The 16,853-nt window shown below is 42.2% G+C and overlaps 1 protein-coding gene across 4 annotated transcripts; it reads left to right on the forward strand.

The window, feature by feature from the left end:
• Positions 1 to 46: 46 nt before the first annotated feature.
• LOC121718882 lies at positions 47 to 14,196 on the forward strand. 4 transcript variants are annotated; one of them, XM_042104267.1, is made up of 14 exons: positions 47 to 313; positions 871 to 916; positions 1,167 to 1,200; positions 2,392 to 2,590; positions 2,988 to 3,140; positions 3,348 to 3,519; positions 4,463 to 4,563; positions 4,705 to 4,879; positions 5,389 to 5,428; positions 6,038 to 6,230; positions 6,323 to 6,472; positions 8,355 to 8,520; positions 11,979 to 12,079; positions 13,393 to 14,196. In XM_042104267.1, exons 1-14 carry the CDS (start codon positions 221 to 223, stop codon positions 13,558 to 13,560), a joined length of 1,791 nt encoding a protein of 596 aa, XP_041960201.1. In that variant the 5' UTR covers positions 47 to 220; the 3' UTR covers positions 13,561 to 14,196. The 4 variants fall into 4 exon arrangements, with proteins under 4 accessions (XP_041960201.1, XP_041960203.1, XP_041960202.1 ...); XM_042104268.1 differs by having other exon boundaries at positions 48 to 304; XM_042104270.1 differs by lacking the exon at positions 871 to 916 and having other exon boundaries at positions 48 to 304.
• Positions 14,197 to 16,853: the final 2,657 nt, after the last annotated feature.

A 16,853-nucleotide genomic window follows, 5' to 3' on the forward strand; every position in this document is an offset into this window, starting at 1 on the left:
AATTTACACTTTTATGGTCAGAGATGAGGAAATCGAAACTTAAACTGAGTGAATCGTCAGGAAAGTACCGTCCCTAACGAAGAAGTTATTGTGCACGTAGAAAGTACGGAAAGGTCCATAGAAAAGGTCCATCAGAATAAGAAAGGTAGAGAAATAGAGGTCTGAAAAATAAACGATATAGACGCAGATTCGAGTGGTAGAAAGCATAGAGCACGCCAACATGAACGGACAACGTGCTCGTGCAGATGATGGATTCGCGAATTTCCTGGACCTACTTCTACGTATTTGGAATCTCATCACACAGGTGAGAAAGTTGAACGCTTTTAACATTCAGCATAGCGGCTACAATATAACTAACATAGCCTAGGCTACGAGAATATACTAGGCCTATTTGCCTGCAGCCAGTTAAAAAAAAAAGGTGTGTGCAAGGTTGAGTTAGACAGTTCTTCCGCTTTACCTAGCTAAACGAGAAAACGTATAAACAGTCTAGTTGGAAGCCTCCGGGTTAACCGAAATCTGCAGCACAAAGTTACGTTCGTTCGGATTTCACTTTAATTAGGCCTAGTTTGTTTGTTATTGTCTCTAGCCTGGCACAGTCAGTTTTGAATTCGGACTGGCTTAGCCAGGCTAATATGCAGCTTGTGGACTTTGAACCAGCCCGTAAGCTACTCTCACGAAACACTATAGGCTAATAGATTTCTATAGTAGATCTATGGTAGTGTAGGCTATAATAGTAATATGATGTTGTAATGACACTTTAATAGGCTATCCTAATGTTCTTATAGTAACATATGTCCCAAAATACTGTTTACGATTCCTATGATTTGCCTACTATTTCTTAACATTTGACATATCCTTCTGTGCATGCAGACCATTCTCGCCTTTTTTCAGTCAAGCCCTCCGAGCGCTCTTCCCTGTGAGTGTAAACATCTCCGTCTTTCTCTTTTCCACTAGCGCTGACACGCTCTCTCTCTCACACTCACACACACACACACACACACACGCTCTCTCTCACTCACTCACTCACACACACACACACACACACACACATAACCATTTCCAATGGGATGACAGCGTTAGTACCAGATCATAACCACACTTTCTGCCTGCCTGGGTGTGTTTGAACCTGTGTGTAATTTGATTCTGGTGTGTGTGCTTTCTTTCAGTGTTGGAAAAAGACTGGCGCCCAATCAACTGGATGTAAGTTAAAGGGGAATTCCGCTGAACAATGAGCATGCCCCCAGAGTGTAACGCTGTAGCTGCTTGCTTGAACATGCCCCAGAGTACAGTGTTTCCCACAATTGAATTATATTTGTGGTGCCACGTTTGCAGAATTAACCTGAATGCAACAGTTTTTAACATTATGTAGCCTATATCTATGGCTGTAGCATCCTGGCTGCGTGAACATGCTCCCAGAGTATAGCGCTGTATGACTGATAGATAGATAGATAGATAGATAGATACTTTATTGATCCCCAAGGGGAAATTAAAGATCTTAGTTCCATACAGATATCACACACAACATGCACTTACAGCAGAAAAAGTAATATAAGTATATAAATATAAAAAACTGTAGGCTAGCTGCCTGGCTGCTTTAGCTGTTATGCTATAATTCCATATACAGTATACAGTAAAATGTAAAAACAAACCATCCCCTACCACTGTCTTGAGTCTCCCTCAGGATCAGGGACAACGTCAGTAGGTCTCCAGTGTTTCCCACAGAATTGAATTATATTTGTGGTGGTAGGTTTGCAGAATTTATTTGAATGCAGCAGTTTTTAACAAATTAGCGCAGCGTGGTTATGATGCTAACCAGATTTAAGCACAATTTAGCACAACCTGGAAAATCATTGTGTGGTGGTCAATGTTGATATTGTGGTGGGCCGCCACAAATAAGTCAATGTATGGAAAACACTGGTCTCACCTGCACATACATAATTAAAACAAAAGGTATTCATATGCATGTTTCTACTATCATGGTTGTGACAAAACAAAGGTATTCTTATGTATGTTCCTACTGTTGTGACAAAACAAAGGTATTCTTATGTATGTTCCTACTGTTGTGACAAAACAAAGGTATTCTTATGTATGTTCCTACAGTTGTGACAAAACAAAGGTTTTTTCCTACTGTCATGACAAAACAAAGGTATTCTTACGTATATTCCTACTGTCGTGACAAAACAAAGGTATTCTTACGTATGTTCCTACTGTTGTGACAAAACAAAGGTATTCTTATGTATGTTCCTACTGTTGTGACAAAACAAAGGTATTCTTATGTATGTTCCTACTGTTGTGACAAAACAAAGGTATTCTTATGTATGTTCCTACTGTTGTGACAAAACAAAGGTATTCTTACATATGTTCCTACTGTCATGGGGTTGTCTCCCTCAGGATCAGGAATGACCTGAAGGAAGAGACGAGGACAGTGGAGCCCAGTAACCCGGGCGTCGAGCATCTCCGCATCCTGGTCCATGGTCCGGTGGGAGCTGGGAAGTCCAGCTTCATCAACTCCGTCGACTCCATCTTCCAGGGCCGGATGACCAGTCCGGCTTTGACAGAGACGGCCAGTGACTGCAGCTTCACCAGCATCGTAAGAAAAACCTGGTTTATCAGTAACAACAACAACAGCAACAATCAATAATAATAACAATAATAATGATTCTAATTATTATTATTGTTGTTATTATTATTATTATTATTGTTATTATTATTGTAATAACAACAACAATAATTAAAAAAATGGATTAGACTTATATAGTACTTTTCATTGCTTAGACAGAACTCATGGCATGAGATCCAACTGTTTTATGTTTCATACACAGAAAGTGCTTTACATTTGGAGCATTTAACACAATAATAGAGAAGTCATTCCTCTCCGTTACTGTGGCCGTTTATGATCCAATCAGCAACATTCGTGGCTTATCAAACAAACTCCTTCATTCACTCTACCTCTAGAACAACTGCCTAAAGTCTTTGTCTGTTTTCAGTTCAGAACCCATAAAATTAAGGACGGCCATTACGGAACCTGTGTGCCGTTTGTCCTTTGTGACATCATGGGGCTGGAGAAGGGCGATCTACAGGGGGCGCATCCTGATGACCTCGTTAAAGTGTTACACGGACACATCAGAGATGGTCACAAGGTGATTGTTTATGTTATATCTTTAAAAGGTATGTGTTCATGTGCATGGTGGTTTGTGTGTGTGTGTGTGTGTGAGAATGTTTACAGCGTGTGTAAGGATGTGTATGTTTCTATCCTCATACACACACACACACACACACACACACACACACACACACACACACACACACACACACATTCTGACTTCGTGTGTGTATGTGTGTGTCAGTTTAAGTCTGCCGTCTCCCTGTCTGAAAATGACCCCCACTACAACGCCAGTCCCAGTTTGAGCGATAAGGTCCACTGTCTGGTCAGCATCATCCCGGCCAGCAAGATCTCCCTCATAGACGACTCCATCATCCAGAAGATTAAATTGGTCAGGAAGAAAGCCAGTGAGCTGGGTGGGTACTTACACACACACACAAACACACACACACATATGCACACACACAGACACACACATATGCACACACACACACACACACACACACACACACACACATATGCATGCACACACACACACACACACACACACACACATGCATGCACACATGCATACACACACACACACATGCATGCACACACACACACACACACACACACATATGCATACACATACACACGCACACATATACATGCACACACAGATATACACACACGTACACAAACACACACACACACACATATGCATGCATACACACACATATGCATACAGATACACATACACACGCACACATACAGTATACATGCACACACACACAGAATCACACACAGAAACACACACACAGATATACACACACGTACACAAACACACACACACACACACACACACACACACACACACACACACACACACATATGCATGCACACACACACACACACACACACACACACACACATGCATGCACACATGCATACACACACACACACATGCATGCACACACACACACACACACACACACATATGCATACACATACACACGCACACATATACATGCACACACAGATATACACACACGTACACAAACACACACACACACACATATGCATGCATACACACACATATGCATACAGATACACATACACACGCACACATACAGTATACATGCACACACACACAGAATCACACACAGAAACACACACACAGATATACACACACGTACACAAACACACACACACACACACACACACAAGGACGTGCATACACACACACATGCACGCACACACAGATACACATGCACGCATGCACACACACACACATACTTATATATGTGCACACACATGCGGGCCTACACACACACACACAGAATGTCATGGTGTCTGACGTCTCTTGTCGCTCTACAGGTGTCCCTCAGGTGGTTGTCATGACGTACGTGGACGAGGCTTGTCCTCACGTCAAAGAAGACCTGGGGTCTGTCTATAGGAGCCACAAGATCAAAGAGAAGGTGGGACACACACACACACACACACACACACACACACACACATAGAGAGAGGACCTGGGGCCAACTTGTATGCATTTTGTTTTGTGAAACATTTTTACATGTTTTCCAATTTTACATTTTTACATGTGTGTGTGTGTGTAGATGCACGAGTGCAGTTCTAAAGTGGGAGTTCCCATGAGCCTCATCTTCCCTGTCAAGAACTACCATGACGAGGAGGAGCTTAATGAGATGATTGACACCTTGTTGCTACGCGCCCTGAAGCAGATTGTTCTCCTTGCAAACGACTACATCTATGACCTCCACCCCACACCAAGAGGTGTTTGTGTGTTTGTGTGTGTTTATGTGTGTCTGTGCAATTGTTATTTGTGTGTGTGCATATGTGGGTATGTGAGCACATTTGAGTGTGTTGCATTGCTGTTGTTTCTGTGTGTTCCATTTGAGTGTGTTCCAATGCTGTCGTGTCTGCGTGAGTGTTCCATTTGAGTGTGTTCCAATGCTGTCGTGTCTGCGTGTGTGAGTGTTCCATTTGAGTGTGTTCCAATGCTGTCGTGTCTGTGTGTGAGTGTTCCATTTGAGTGTGTTCCAATGCTGTTGTGTCTGTGTGAGTGTTCCATTTGAGTGTGTTCCAATGCTGTCGTGTCTGTGTGTGAGTGTTCCATTTGAGTGTGTTCCAATGCTGTTGTGTGAGAGTGTTCCATTTGAGTGTGTTCCAATGCTGTCTTGTCTGTGTGAGTGTTCCATTTGAGTGTGTTCCAATGCTGTCGTGTCTGTGTGAGTGTTCCATTTGAGTGTGTTCCAATGCTGTCGTGTCTGTGTGTTTGCCAGAGAATCAGCTGGACCGGGAGTGGAGACGGATAAGATGGGAGTAAGTACTCAAATACAAGGACTGGGCTTATATGTAAGGGATAATGTATAGAACGCCGGTCATTATGGGGAAAATAAGTCCGACAGGGCGAACCGGACCCCGACGAGCCAGCGGAGGGGTCTTGTTTCGCCCTGAAGGGACTTATTTTCCCATGATGACCGGCATTCTATACATTATCCCGCTTATTATACGGCTACTTGCCAAAACGAAAAAAATAAACTCCATGATATGTCTCTTTACACTTATTTGTTACCGTTTCATCGTGGCTTTTGCAAAAGAAACATAGTTCGCAACACACGCTGAACTTGAATCAAACATTCTTTAGAACACAGCTGATCAACCGTCTGCTTTTTGAATGAAGTTCCAAGCACAAACTCCGTTGCCATTGACAGCGGTCATTCTTGTTTTCAGAGGTCCTTTCCCAAGAAATAATGACCGCTAGAACTTTCGGAAATCCCATTCAAGTCAATGGAGCATTCTACTTGCATTGTGAAGAGCCGTATAATAAGTTGTACTTAACTATATGCGTGTGCGTGTGTGTGTGTGTACACGTATGTGTGTCTGTCTGAGCTGAAGTTTCTGTGTGTGTGTGTGCATTTGTGTTTGCAGGCCATCTGCCAGTCTATCTGAGTTGAGGTCTCTGTGTATGGGCAACCCAGAGGTGTCGAGGCTCCGCCTCCTGCTGTGTGGCCCAATGGGAGTGGGGAAGTCCAGCTTCATCAACTCCGTCAGCAGCGTCCTTCAGGGAAGGGTCACAACCCCGGCACCAGCAGCAAACTCTACAGCAGGATTCACTACAAGAGTGAGTCTCTAACACACACACACACACACACACACACACACACACACACAGAGAGACTTTAATGTGTTCAAATGTGTGTATGTTTCTCGCAGTATAAAAACTACTCATTTAAGAACGGGTCATCTGGACCACTTCCTTTTGTCATCGCTGATGTCATGGGACTGGAGGGCGGAGACAAAGCAGGGGCGCTTGTTGATGACCTCACCAATGCCCTGAAGGGGCGCATAAAGGATGGTTACCAGGTGGGAAGTTGGTACAAAGACTCACCTACATACTCACTCAGACTTGATTCCCTTAAAGACTCACCTACATACACACTCAGACTTGATTCCCTTAAAGACTCACCTACATACTCACTCAGACTTGATTCCCTTAAAGACTCACCTACATACACACTCAGACACACCTGATCTTGAATTTCCCCTGGGGATCAATAAAGTATCTATCTATCTATCTACACCTGATTCCCTAAAAGACTCACCTACATACACACTAATGGTGTGTTTCCACACAACGAAATTTCGCGTCGCTCTCATTGAGGTTGAATGGAGACGAAATTCGCCCTGGCTGGGCGAAATGAAAGCGAATCGCCGAGGCAGGCGAAACAAAGTTGGCCAAAGTTTAACTTTATTTAAATAAGGACCATTCGAGAGCCAATCAGGTCCGCGTCTTTGTGTTTGGAGGCGGGAGTTACAAAAAAGTCTGACCAAGATGGCGGAGACTACCTGAGCTGTAACACAAACATTTGGCACTTGTATCAACACGAATCGTGGTTTATATGCCACACGAACTTAGTCAGAGCACATACACCACTAAATAGACCACTATATATGTTAGTTTAAGCACTCGATCTTTTTAGCTAGCTGACAGGCGAAATGCTAGTATTGCATTGTATTGCATTGTAAACCTAGCTAGACAGCTAGGCTACATGCTGCAACACAGGTATGAAATATATTATGTCTTATTGACCTTGTTGTTTCTATGAACATGAATTGTTGTTTATAGGCAACATAGTCTTAGTCGAGTCATAAAGACCCCTGGATATCTTCATTAAGTACTTAAACGTTTGAATGAGCTGATTAGCCTAATTAGCTCGCTTGCCACCACTGGCTAGACACTGCAGTCAAAAGGTTAGCGGTTTCGCTGGCCGAAAATCGCGAGGTGTTTCGCTGTGTGGAAACACACCGTCAGACATGCTTTATTCCCTAAAAAGACTCACCTACATACACACTCAGACATGCTTTATTCCATAAAAGACTCACCTACATACACACTCAGAGATGCTTTATTCCATAAAAGACTCACCTACATACACACTCAGAGATGCTTTATTCCATAAAAGACTCACCTACATACACACTCAGAGATGCTTTATTCCATAAAAGACTCACCTACATACACACTCAGACATGCTTTATTCCCTAGAAGACTCACCTACCGTATTTTCCGGACTATAAGTCACACTTTTTTTCATAGTTTGGCTGGTCCTGCGACTCAGGTGCAACATATATATATATTTATATATATGTTTTTTTCCTCTTCATGACACAGTTTTTGACTGGTGCGACTTATACTCAGGTGCGACTTATAGTCCGGAAAATACGGTACATACACACTTAGACACGCCTGATTCCCTAAAAGACTCACCTACATACACACTCAGACACGTCTGATTCCCTTAAAAGACCATAAATCAAAGAGTATTAAGCATGACGCACAGTGATGGTTTTCAGGAAATTAAAAAGACAGAAACAAAAATGCAATAATTTATTCACTTATTTATTTACTATTTTTTTTATTCATAATTAAAGTAGTTCTTCAGCAATAATGGCACAGCAGCTGATGTGTCATTCTTGTTTCAACGGTAACGATAATGGAATGCAGTGAGTTTGCAGTGCCTCCACACTCTCTCTTTCTCCTGTAGTTGAATCTGATGTTTCCACTCTCTGTTTCTCTCCCCCGTAGTTTATTTGGATGTGTGTCTCTCTCTCTCTCTCCCCCCCCCCCCCCATAGTTAAATCAGATGTTAAATCAGATGTTTCCTCTCTCTCTCTCTCTCTCTCTCTCTCTCTCTCTCCTGTAGTGTAATCCGGTGTCTCCACTCTCTCTCTCTCTCTCCTGTAGTTTAATCCGGTGTCTCCACTGTCTGACGAGGGCTCCTACTATAACAGTAGTCCCAGTTTGGCTGATCAGGCCCACTGTCTGCTCATGGTGGTGTCAGCTGAACACATATCCAGCCTGGACGAAAGCCTCATCTCCAAGATAAAGACTGTCAGACAGAGAGCACATGGTAAGTGTGTGTGTGTGTGTGTGTGTGTGTGTGTGTGTATGTGTTATGGCTCCCAAATGTTTATTTTATAAACAATTAATCTAACGAATATTTTTTTGATTAGTCGACTAATGTAACGATTCATTTTTTGATTATTTTATCCATTATTTTTCCATTCCCAAATATCAGAAAGTTTCTAATTAACATTTCATTCATTTTTTTTTGGTTCTTGTTGCATTAACCTTTTTATGTTTCATGTGTTAGGTGATAAGGATGCGTTATTTTAGGGTTATAACTAGGGTTGGGCACCGAAACACGCTTCTAATATGGCACCGGTGCCTCATTTCGGTGCTTAAAAAGCGTTTTTTTATTTTTATTTTTTTATACGAGGCATCACTGCATGTCATGCGCCATCTCTAATGTCTTGCTCTGATAGCAACACATCCAGACACAGTTAGCTGCTAGCTAACGTAAACACTGGATGTATAAACCAGAGGAGTGCACCACATAGGCGAGTGGACAGTTTTTGACAGCTTGCGTGAGCCCAAGTAGCTTACTTTAACGCGATATCGCGAGCTCCTGTCAAAATCTAGCAGTGGGCCTTCCTAACTACACACAAGCAAAAGGCTATGAAACAACAGTAGCCTATATGTTACACAATATCCTTGCTAATGCGCTAACTGGCATTTATTTGAAATGTTATCAGCAAAGTTGTAAGGTGAAAACTTTATTTCACGGTGTGTTCTAAAACAACATAATGGCATGATATTAATCTTTCATGTGCATGAGGCCCATATAGCATCAATATGAAGATCATGTTAAAAGTTCGCTGGCAAAAACATAAGGTTAGGCTACATACCTGATGTCACTGAGCTGTCAAAGAGGCTACAAAACCATCTCCGTAGTTATCGCTAATTAAACTCAGCTGACTGGTGTTAGCACATAGCCATAATTGCTGTTAAAATGCCTACTAGGCTAGCACTGGGAATCTAAACACTTCAACACCGACATGTAGCCTAACATGTTCAAAACTATTGCGTGTTATGGGTTAAGACATGAAATTTCTTGAAGCATTTGGGAACACACTGAATTAACTGTTAGTCCCTGTTCCCTGTTAGATTAGCTTGCTTGCAAATGCCGTTGTCCATGACCTGGCAGTTCTATGGCAAGCGGTTTTAACATACCTTATGGCAAACCGCCTACAGTGGGTAAACTTGAAAGCAGAGCTTACCATTGTGTGCATGCATGGCAAGCTGTTTTAACATTTAAATGTATTATTCGTAGGAGCAATGTATGGGATAACTTCTGCCGAGGTGTCCTGTTATACGGAATTAATGGACGAGGGCGAGGGGCAAAGAACTCCCCAACGTGCAGCCTCCGCCCGAGTCCATTAATTCCAGAAAATGTAAAGTTTAATTACTTAAAACCCTTAACAGCACAAACGATAATTTTTACGGCACAAACCGGCACAAACGCAGCACAAATGAATAGCAGTGTTTTTAATCATTTTTGAATAACATGGGGGGGCAGCTTCACGCAGGTGAGAATATGCCATGGATTTTTGTGAATGTTTCTTCTTCTACATATGCAAGATTACATTAATACACAGACTTAGGTGTTATAAACCCTTGTGCCAAAATCCAAGTAAACACACATTCACAAGGTCTTTCCCTAGTTGCCAGCTGCCCTATTCACAGCAGTCACTAGCCTATGCTAGCTTCAGCATTACATTAATACACAGGATTAAATCCCTTGTGCCAAAATCCAAAGGTAAACACACATTCAGAAGCTCCTGCCCAACTTAGAACAAGCACGTTAACCAACAATCTGCCAACCAATGGTGACAAACACAAGACAAATGGTCCATCCAACAGCAGTATACAGTATGCAGCATGTCATCGGGACTATCAAGTGGGCACCCTCATTCATCGATGTTTCGTTAAGTTAGGCCCACGACACCTCATGAAGGCTTAACAGTGAAACCAGCGTCCTGGAGACACTCCCCTCCATGCTGCCACCATATTACCACATTGAAATATCCAATACCCAAACTACTCTTAACCAGCCCAGTTAGCTTACGCACCATGTTGCCACCATATTACCACAATAACCATAACCCTAAAACCCCTAACCAACCTAGGCATGGTCTAGGTTGGTCCGTCCTGTTGATGCGGACTGAACCATAACCCTAAAACCCCTAACCAACCTAGGCATGGTCTAGGTTGGTCCGTCCTGTTGATGCGGACTGAACCATAACCCTAAAAACCCTTAACCAACCTAGGCATGGTCTAGGTTGGTCCGTCCTGTTGATGCGGACTGAACCATAACCCTAAAAACCCTAACCAACCTAGGCATGGTCTAGGTTGGTCCGTCCTGTTGATGCGGACTGAACCATAACCCTAAAAACCCTTAACCAACCTAGGCATGGTCTAGGTTGGTCCGTCCTGTTGATGCGGACTGAACCATAACCCTAAAAACCCTAACCAACCTAGGCATGGTCTAGGTTGGTCCGTCCTGTTGATGCGGACTGAACCATAACCCTAAAAACCCTAACCAACCTAGGCATGGTCTAGGTTGGTCCGTCCTGTTGATGCGGACTGAACCATAACCCTAAAAACCCTTAACCAACCTAGGCATGGTCTAGGTTGGTCCGTCCTGTTGATGCGGACTGAACCATAACCCTAAAAACCCTAAACCAACCACTTAGCCTCTTAACTAGGCATGTTGTGAAGTTTTTATTTCTTCTCTTTCTGATCCTTGTTAATTAATTGTATAGGCTAATTAAGCACTAGGCCCACTAAGCGAGACTAGCGTTATGTTGCACATAAAGCATGGACTGGGTTCAAATTTGACAGATAGAAGCGAACATTCTCAGCAGGCTTTTTTCTTTGACGTTTTAACTGAACGGTCGTGTCTGGGTTTTCAGTTCGTTTTAAACTAAAAAAAAGCAAAGGAACAAGCCGATTGTCATAGATCTGAATGCACCTTGGCCCAGTCAGAAGATACTTTTTGCTTTAGGCAAAACCCTTGCTGGGCTCAGGAGGATAATTTGCAAGCTGTCGTAGGATTTTTATTTTTTGGATACTATGTACACATGTGGGCATGCTTTTTAATCCCGTAGACTACTACTACCACCAAGTTGGAATCAAAGCACATCGATTCCCCTCTCACATGCCCTACACACACACACTTCAAGCACATGCAATATGCACATTAACCAGGAAATAAACCATATACAAGAAAACAAACAGAGGCCTAAAAACAACAACAGGAAATAAACCACATACAAGAAAACAAACAAACCACATACAAGAAAACAAACAGACCTGAAAACAACAACAGGAAATAGTTACACTTTTCACTCACACATTTGTTTTTAAATTTTCAATTTAATTTGATCTGTGTGTGTGTGTGTGTGTGTGTGTGAGCGAGCTGGAGTTATCCAAACAAACACTCTGAGCTGTGCTTAAATGTTGCAGATATACCCCAAGCTGTCGTCATGACGATGGTCGACAGAGTCAGCCCACTGGTAAGAGAGGATCTTCGAGAGATGTACACTAGCAAGACGATCAAAGACAAGGTGCGTGTGTGCGTGTGTGTGTGTGTCTGTGTCTATTCTTCTGAGAGAGTATGGGTGTGTTTATATTATTATAAAAGAAAATCCATCATCAATTTCTTGACTTTTTGGTCAACGATTCCCCAAACACCGAAACACCAGGGCACATGAAACTTGGTGTGTAGCCCCACTAGACTTTTATGGAAAAACTTTGTTTGGTCGAAAACTTTTTTTGAGGCTTCCACCATGCACAAGCGAGGATGGGGAACTCCGTAAACAGACACAAATGAATCTGTAAGAAAACTTACATTAAATTCCTTTTCACCTACATTGGCAGACAGACGCCTGTCAACAGAACTTTAAACTCCCTTTCACTTATGTGGGCAGATTAACTTCTGCAAATGGAGCTCCAAAATCTTTCTGAACAAACCACATTGTGCATTTACGAGTTTAGCAAATAGGGAAGTTGATGCTGATAGAGAGCCTCTCAGTCTAGTCACCCTTGTAAACCCCCGACCACAGACCAGGACATTTGAACTGGTGTCGGTTGCGGTCGCGGTTTGGAATGAAAGGGACTACACATAGTAGCATAGTAACACGGTGACAACGTAGTTGTCGTAGCGACCGCCTTATTTTGACAACGTAGTTGTCGTAGCGATCGCCTTAACTGCAAAGTCCTGCGGGAAACCCTGCATTATTCATTCACAAAGAAAATTGGTGTCATTAAAGGTTGGATATTTCCATTTGTTTTTAATTAAGGCATTATGATCAATTTTCAAAAGAAGAATGTTTTTATTCCTCTTTTTAGTTTACTTTAGCATGTGTATGTGCAGGGTATGTAACCTTATGAGCACAACTGTACACACATAAACACACAGGCACACACACACTCACAAGCATACACACACAGGCACACACACATACACACACAAAAATTGCAAGAGTAGGGGATGGAGAGAATTTGACAAGCATTCATTTTCGTGGCGAGGACGTACAGCGGCAGTCATATTTTGTACCGCTATGCGGATGTGACATATGAGTGCATAGTCTGCATACTTCATACATGGACTATTTATTGTCTCTGTGTGTGTGTGTAACTGTGTGTGTGTGTTTGTAACTCTGTGTGTGTGTTTGTGTGTGTGTATAACTGTGTGTGTGTGTTTGTAACTCTGTGTGTGTATAACTGTGTGTGTGTGTGTTTGTAACTCTGTGTGTGTATAACTGTGTGTGTGTGTGTGTGTGTGTGTGTTTGTGTGTGTGTATAACTGTGTGTGTGTGTGTTTGTAACTCTGTGTGTGTATAACTGTGTGTGTGTGTGTGTGTGTGTGTGTGTGCAGATGGAGGAGTGCAGTGAGCTGCTGGGGGTTCCCCTGAGCTCCATCTTCCCGGTGAAGAACTACCATGAGGAGATGGAGCTGGACGACAAGATGGACGCCGTCATCACACACACGCTCTCTCACATCCTCACCCTGGCCAACGACTACGTCAGCAGCAAAGCAGAATGAGAATTGTGTGTGTGTGTTGATGTGTGTGTGTGTGTGATGCTCTCAACGACTATGCCAGCTTGTTCCTTCATGTCATTGTCGGTCGCTTTGGGCAAAAGTGTCTGCTAAATACGGTGAACATAAATACTATGAACAAACACAAACAGTATATTCAATCGGAGTGGCCTTACCAGATGGGAGAGGATGTGGACATTTAAACAATGAGACCTGTGTGTGTGTGTGTGTACATGTGTGTGTTTGTGTGTGTGTGTGTGTGTACATGTGTGTGTTTGTGTGTGTGTGTGTGTGTGTGTGTGTGTGTGTGTTGCAGACATTCAAACAATGAGACCTGTGTGTGTGTGTGTGTATATATGTGTGTGTGTGTGTACATGTGTGTGTGTTGCAGACATTCAAACAATGACACTCTTCCACTTTCTCACACATCCTCACCCTGGCCAATGACCACGTCAGCAACAAAGCGTGTGTGTGTGTGTGTGAGATGTGAGGCATAGAAGTCATACTTTGTCCAGAAGGGACTGCATTTGTGCCCTTCATTCTAATGGTAGATTTGGGATCTTCTAGAAGTGTCTTTTCTTTTTATTTTTTTATTTTCTTTTAATATTCACGATTTACATTTAAATGTATTCAGTTAGCAGACACTGTTGTCCAAAGTGACTTACATATGTCAACTATATTACAAGGGATTACGTTGTTCCCAGAGCAGCTTGGGGTAAGTGCCTTGAACCCACTATGTTAACGTTCCTTCATCCCATTGTCAGTCGCTTTGGACATAAGCGTCTGCTAAATACGGTGAACATACACTTAAACACAAACAGCAGGGCTTAAAATTCATTTTTCAAAATGGGGGGGAATTCCCCCCTTAGGTTATTCATGTAGGGGGGATTTACACAATTTGGGGGGGAGGGGGGGTCGATTCTGATACCAAGTCAAGAATTGCGATTTCAATACTTCGATACTTTTTTTAAAAAAGTGTTTGATTTTGGGGCCCCCACCACCCTGACGTCATCAGTAATATATACTGTAGTGGGATCATTCACAACAGTGGACATCCTAGATTCTGCTTGACTCTCTCCACACACACAAACACACACTGAAAATGATAGCTTATGTGATGTGTTTCTATCATATATTTTTGAATTCATATAGAGTGTATTTATTTAATAATGCATTTTTTTAAAGTATAGCATTTTACTAGTAATTACTAGTAGCTAAACATATTTAGTAATTTGAATGCCTCATATTGACGTTTAACCTATAACACTTAGGCATATCTTTAATGTGGTGTGTAGGTTCAATTGAGTGCACATTGCTGATGAGTAGGTGTAATTGAGTGCCTGTCACTTTAAGAAAATACGTGAGAGTAATTCTATGGAGTAATTAGCCCCCCTTCAACCTGACGGTTTTAGGTTTTAGGCTATAGTCGCTAGTGAATAAAAGTTGTGCATAGTGCGGTATGTGTATGCAAATCATTATGTTTCCTATGTCATTAGATACAATAAATGTTCAAAAAACTAACATGTCGAAGACAATCTTTCTGGGATCAAGTGTTGACGTGACCTGAGCTAGCAGGATAGTTACCAAGGAGCTCTTTCCAGATGTAAAAGTTTGCCATGGTAGCGTAGCCTATTTGCGTAAGCGCAAAGTGGTTCTCTCTCTCTCTCTCCGTGTGTGTGTGCGTCTGCATGAGGCTATGTTCAATTCAACTCGGTAGTTGATCAGTCCGGTCAATAGCACCGCATTCACGCCACTTAATGATTAGGCTATATTAACGTCATCAGACAGGCTGTAAAAGTGTATGCGGGAATTTCTCGCATTATGATGGCTAGAGTTGCGGGACTTGAACAAATTATGCGCAATACCCGCAATCCCGCAGTGAAATTTAAGCCCTGAACAGTATATTCAATGGGAGTGGTGGTTATTCATGATAATGGTTGTTTTTAGGCAATGTGATTTTAGTATGATCAATGGAAGTGGCTCCACCAATAACCTATGACTAGGTTCACTAGCCTGGTTGGCACCAGACCTCATCTCGACTGAAATTGAGATTGGGTCTGAACAAGTTTCATTCAAGGGGGCGTCACTAACAGACGCCGATCTGGACACAACTGGATAGACTTAATCAGAGCAATGAAAGAGATGACTTATGAAGAGCAAAGGAAAAAAAAAACATCTCAACAAATAAGTGTCCGTTTTACATTATAACCCTATGAAGTAGACCGTGTTTTCAAAAAAGTCGTCGGCTTCTTTTAAAATGCGACTGTAACCGTCTTTTGCAGCTGCGCAGCTCAAAAGTTGAGAAATGTTCAACTTCTAGCGGAAAAATGGCATACGTCATGCTGTCTTTTTTACAGATGACCAATCACAAGCAGATTACCGAGACCTGTGGTTTCCCATGACAACCAAGTAAAAAATGGAGAAGGTGACAGAACCCCGGTCGAGAGACTCGTTTTAGTGTCTGAGCATAGGGAATTGTTTGACATGACTTCACAACTTTACCATGACATACCAAAAGCAATAGCCAACTCCATTTTTTTCTTCCGCGATATTTTGTATCCACACGTAACTTTAGTTACTTTGCCTATCGCAAAAAAACGCTTCCGGCTGCTTTTTGGAACAAGAACGCTGGCAATTTTTTTTTCAAACTGAAAAAGTGGTCTGCATAACTTCTTTTGTCAGAAAAATACGCTAAGTCTGAACGTACCCTAAAGAGGCCTCTTTTGGCAGATAGACCTCCAGAGCAAATTCAAATTGGGTTCTCCAAAGGTTTGTCTGGGTTCTCCCAGGCTATATGTGTACACTACTAGGCCAAATCTGTTGTTTTGTTTTTTCACTTGATATTACACCAGGGGCGTCGCTAGCTATTTAAAACATTCGGGGCTAGAGCCCAGAAGTTAGAGACCTTTTTGTCTGGGGGTTCGGGCGTTTCTCCCCCGTGAGATTTTGAAAATGGGCTGATGAACATGCAATTTTAACCTACTTTAATTGTAATGTATTGACAATTGCCAATTGTAATGACTCACGTCACGGCATTCTGAATATTTTGATGTTTAAAGACCGTGTAAGGAGAACGTCTCTTCTGCCAAAGTGCATTATATACAACACCCAAAATATGACATTAAAATAGCCTGTAGAATAAACATCGTCATGCACCTCTGTCAAGTGCACAGGTGTGAGCGTTCGTCTCGGGATAAACATTTGGACGTCATCCCCTTCAATTAATGGGCTATGGGTGCCTTGAAAGCAATGCATTTGGGTTGTGTAGGCTATCACGAACTTTTGCACAAAGAAAAAGT

Source organism: Alosa sapidissima, chromosome 9 (assembly GCF_018492685.1).
Source record: "Alosa sapidissima isolate fAloSap1 chromosome 9, fAloSap1.pri, whole genome shotgun sequence".
Classification (NCBI taxonomy): Eukaryota; Metazoa; Chordata; class Actinopteri; order Clupeiformes; family Clupeidae; genus Alosa; species Alosa sapidissima.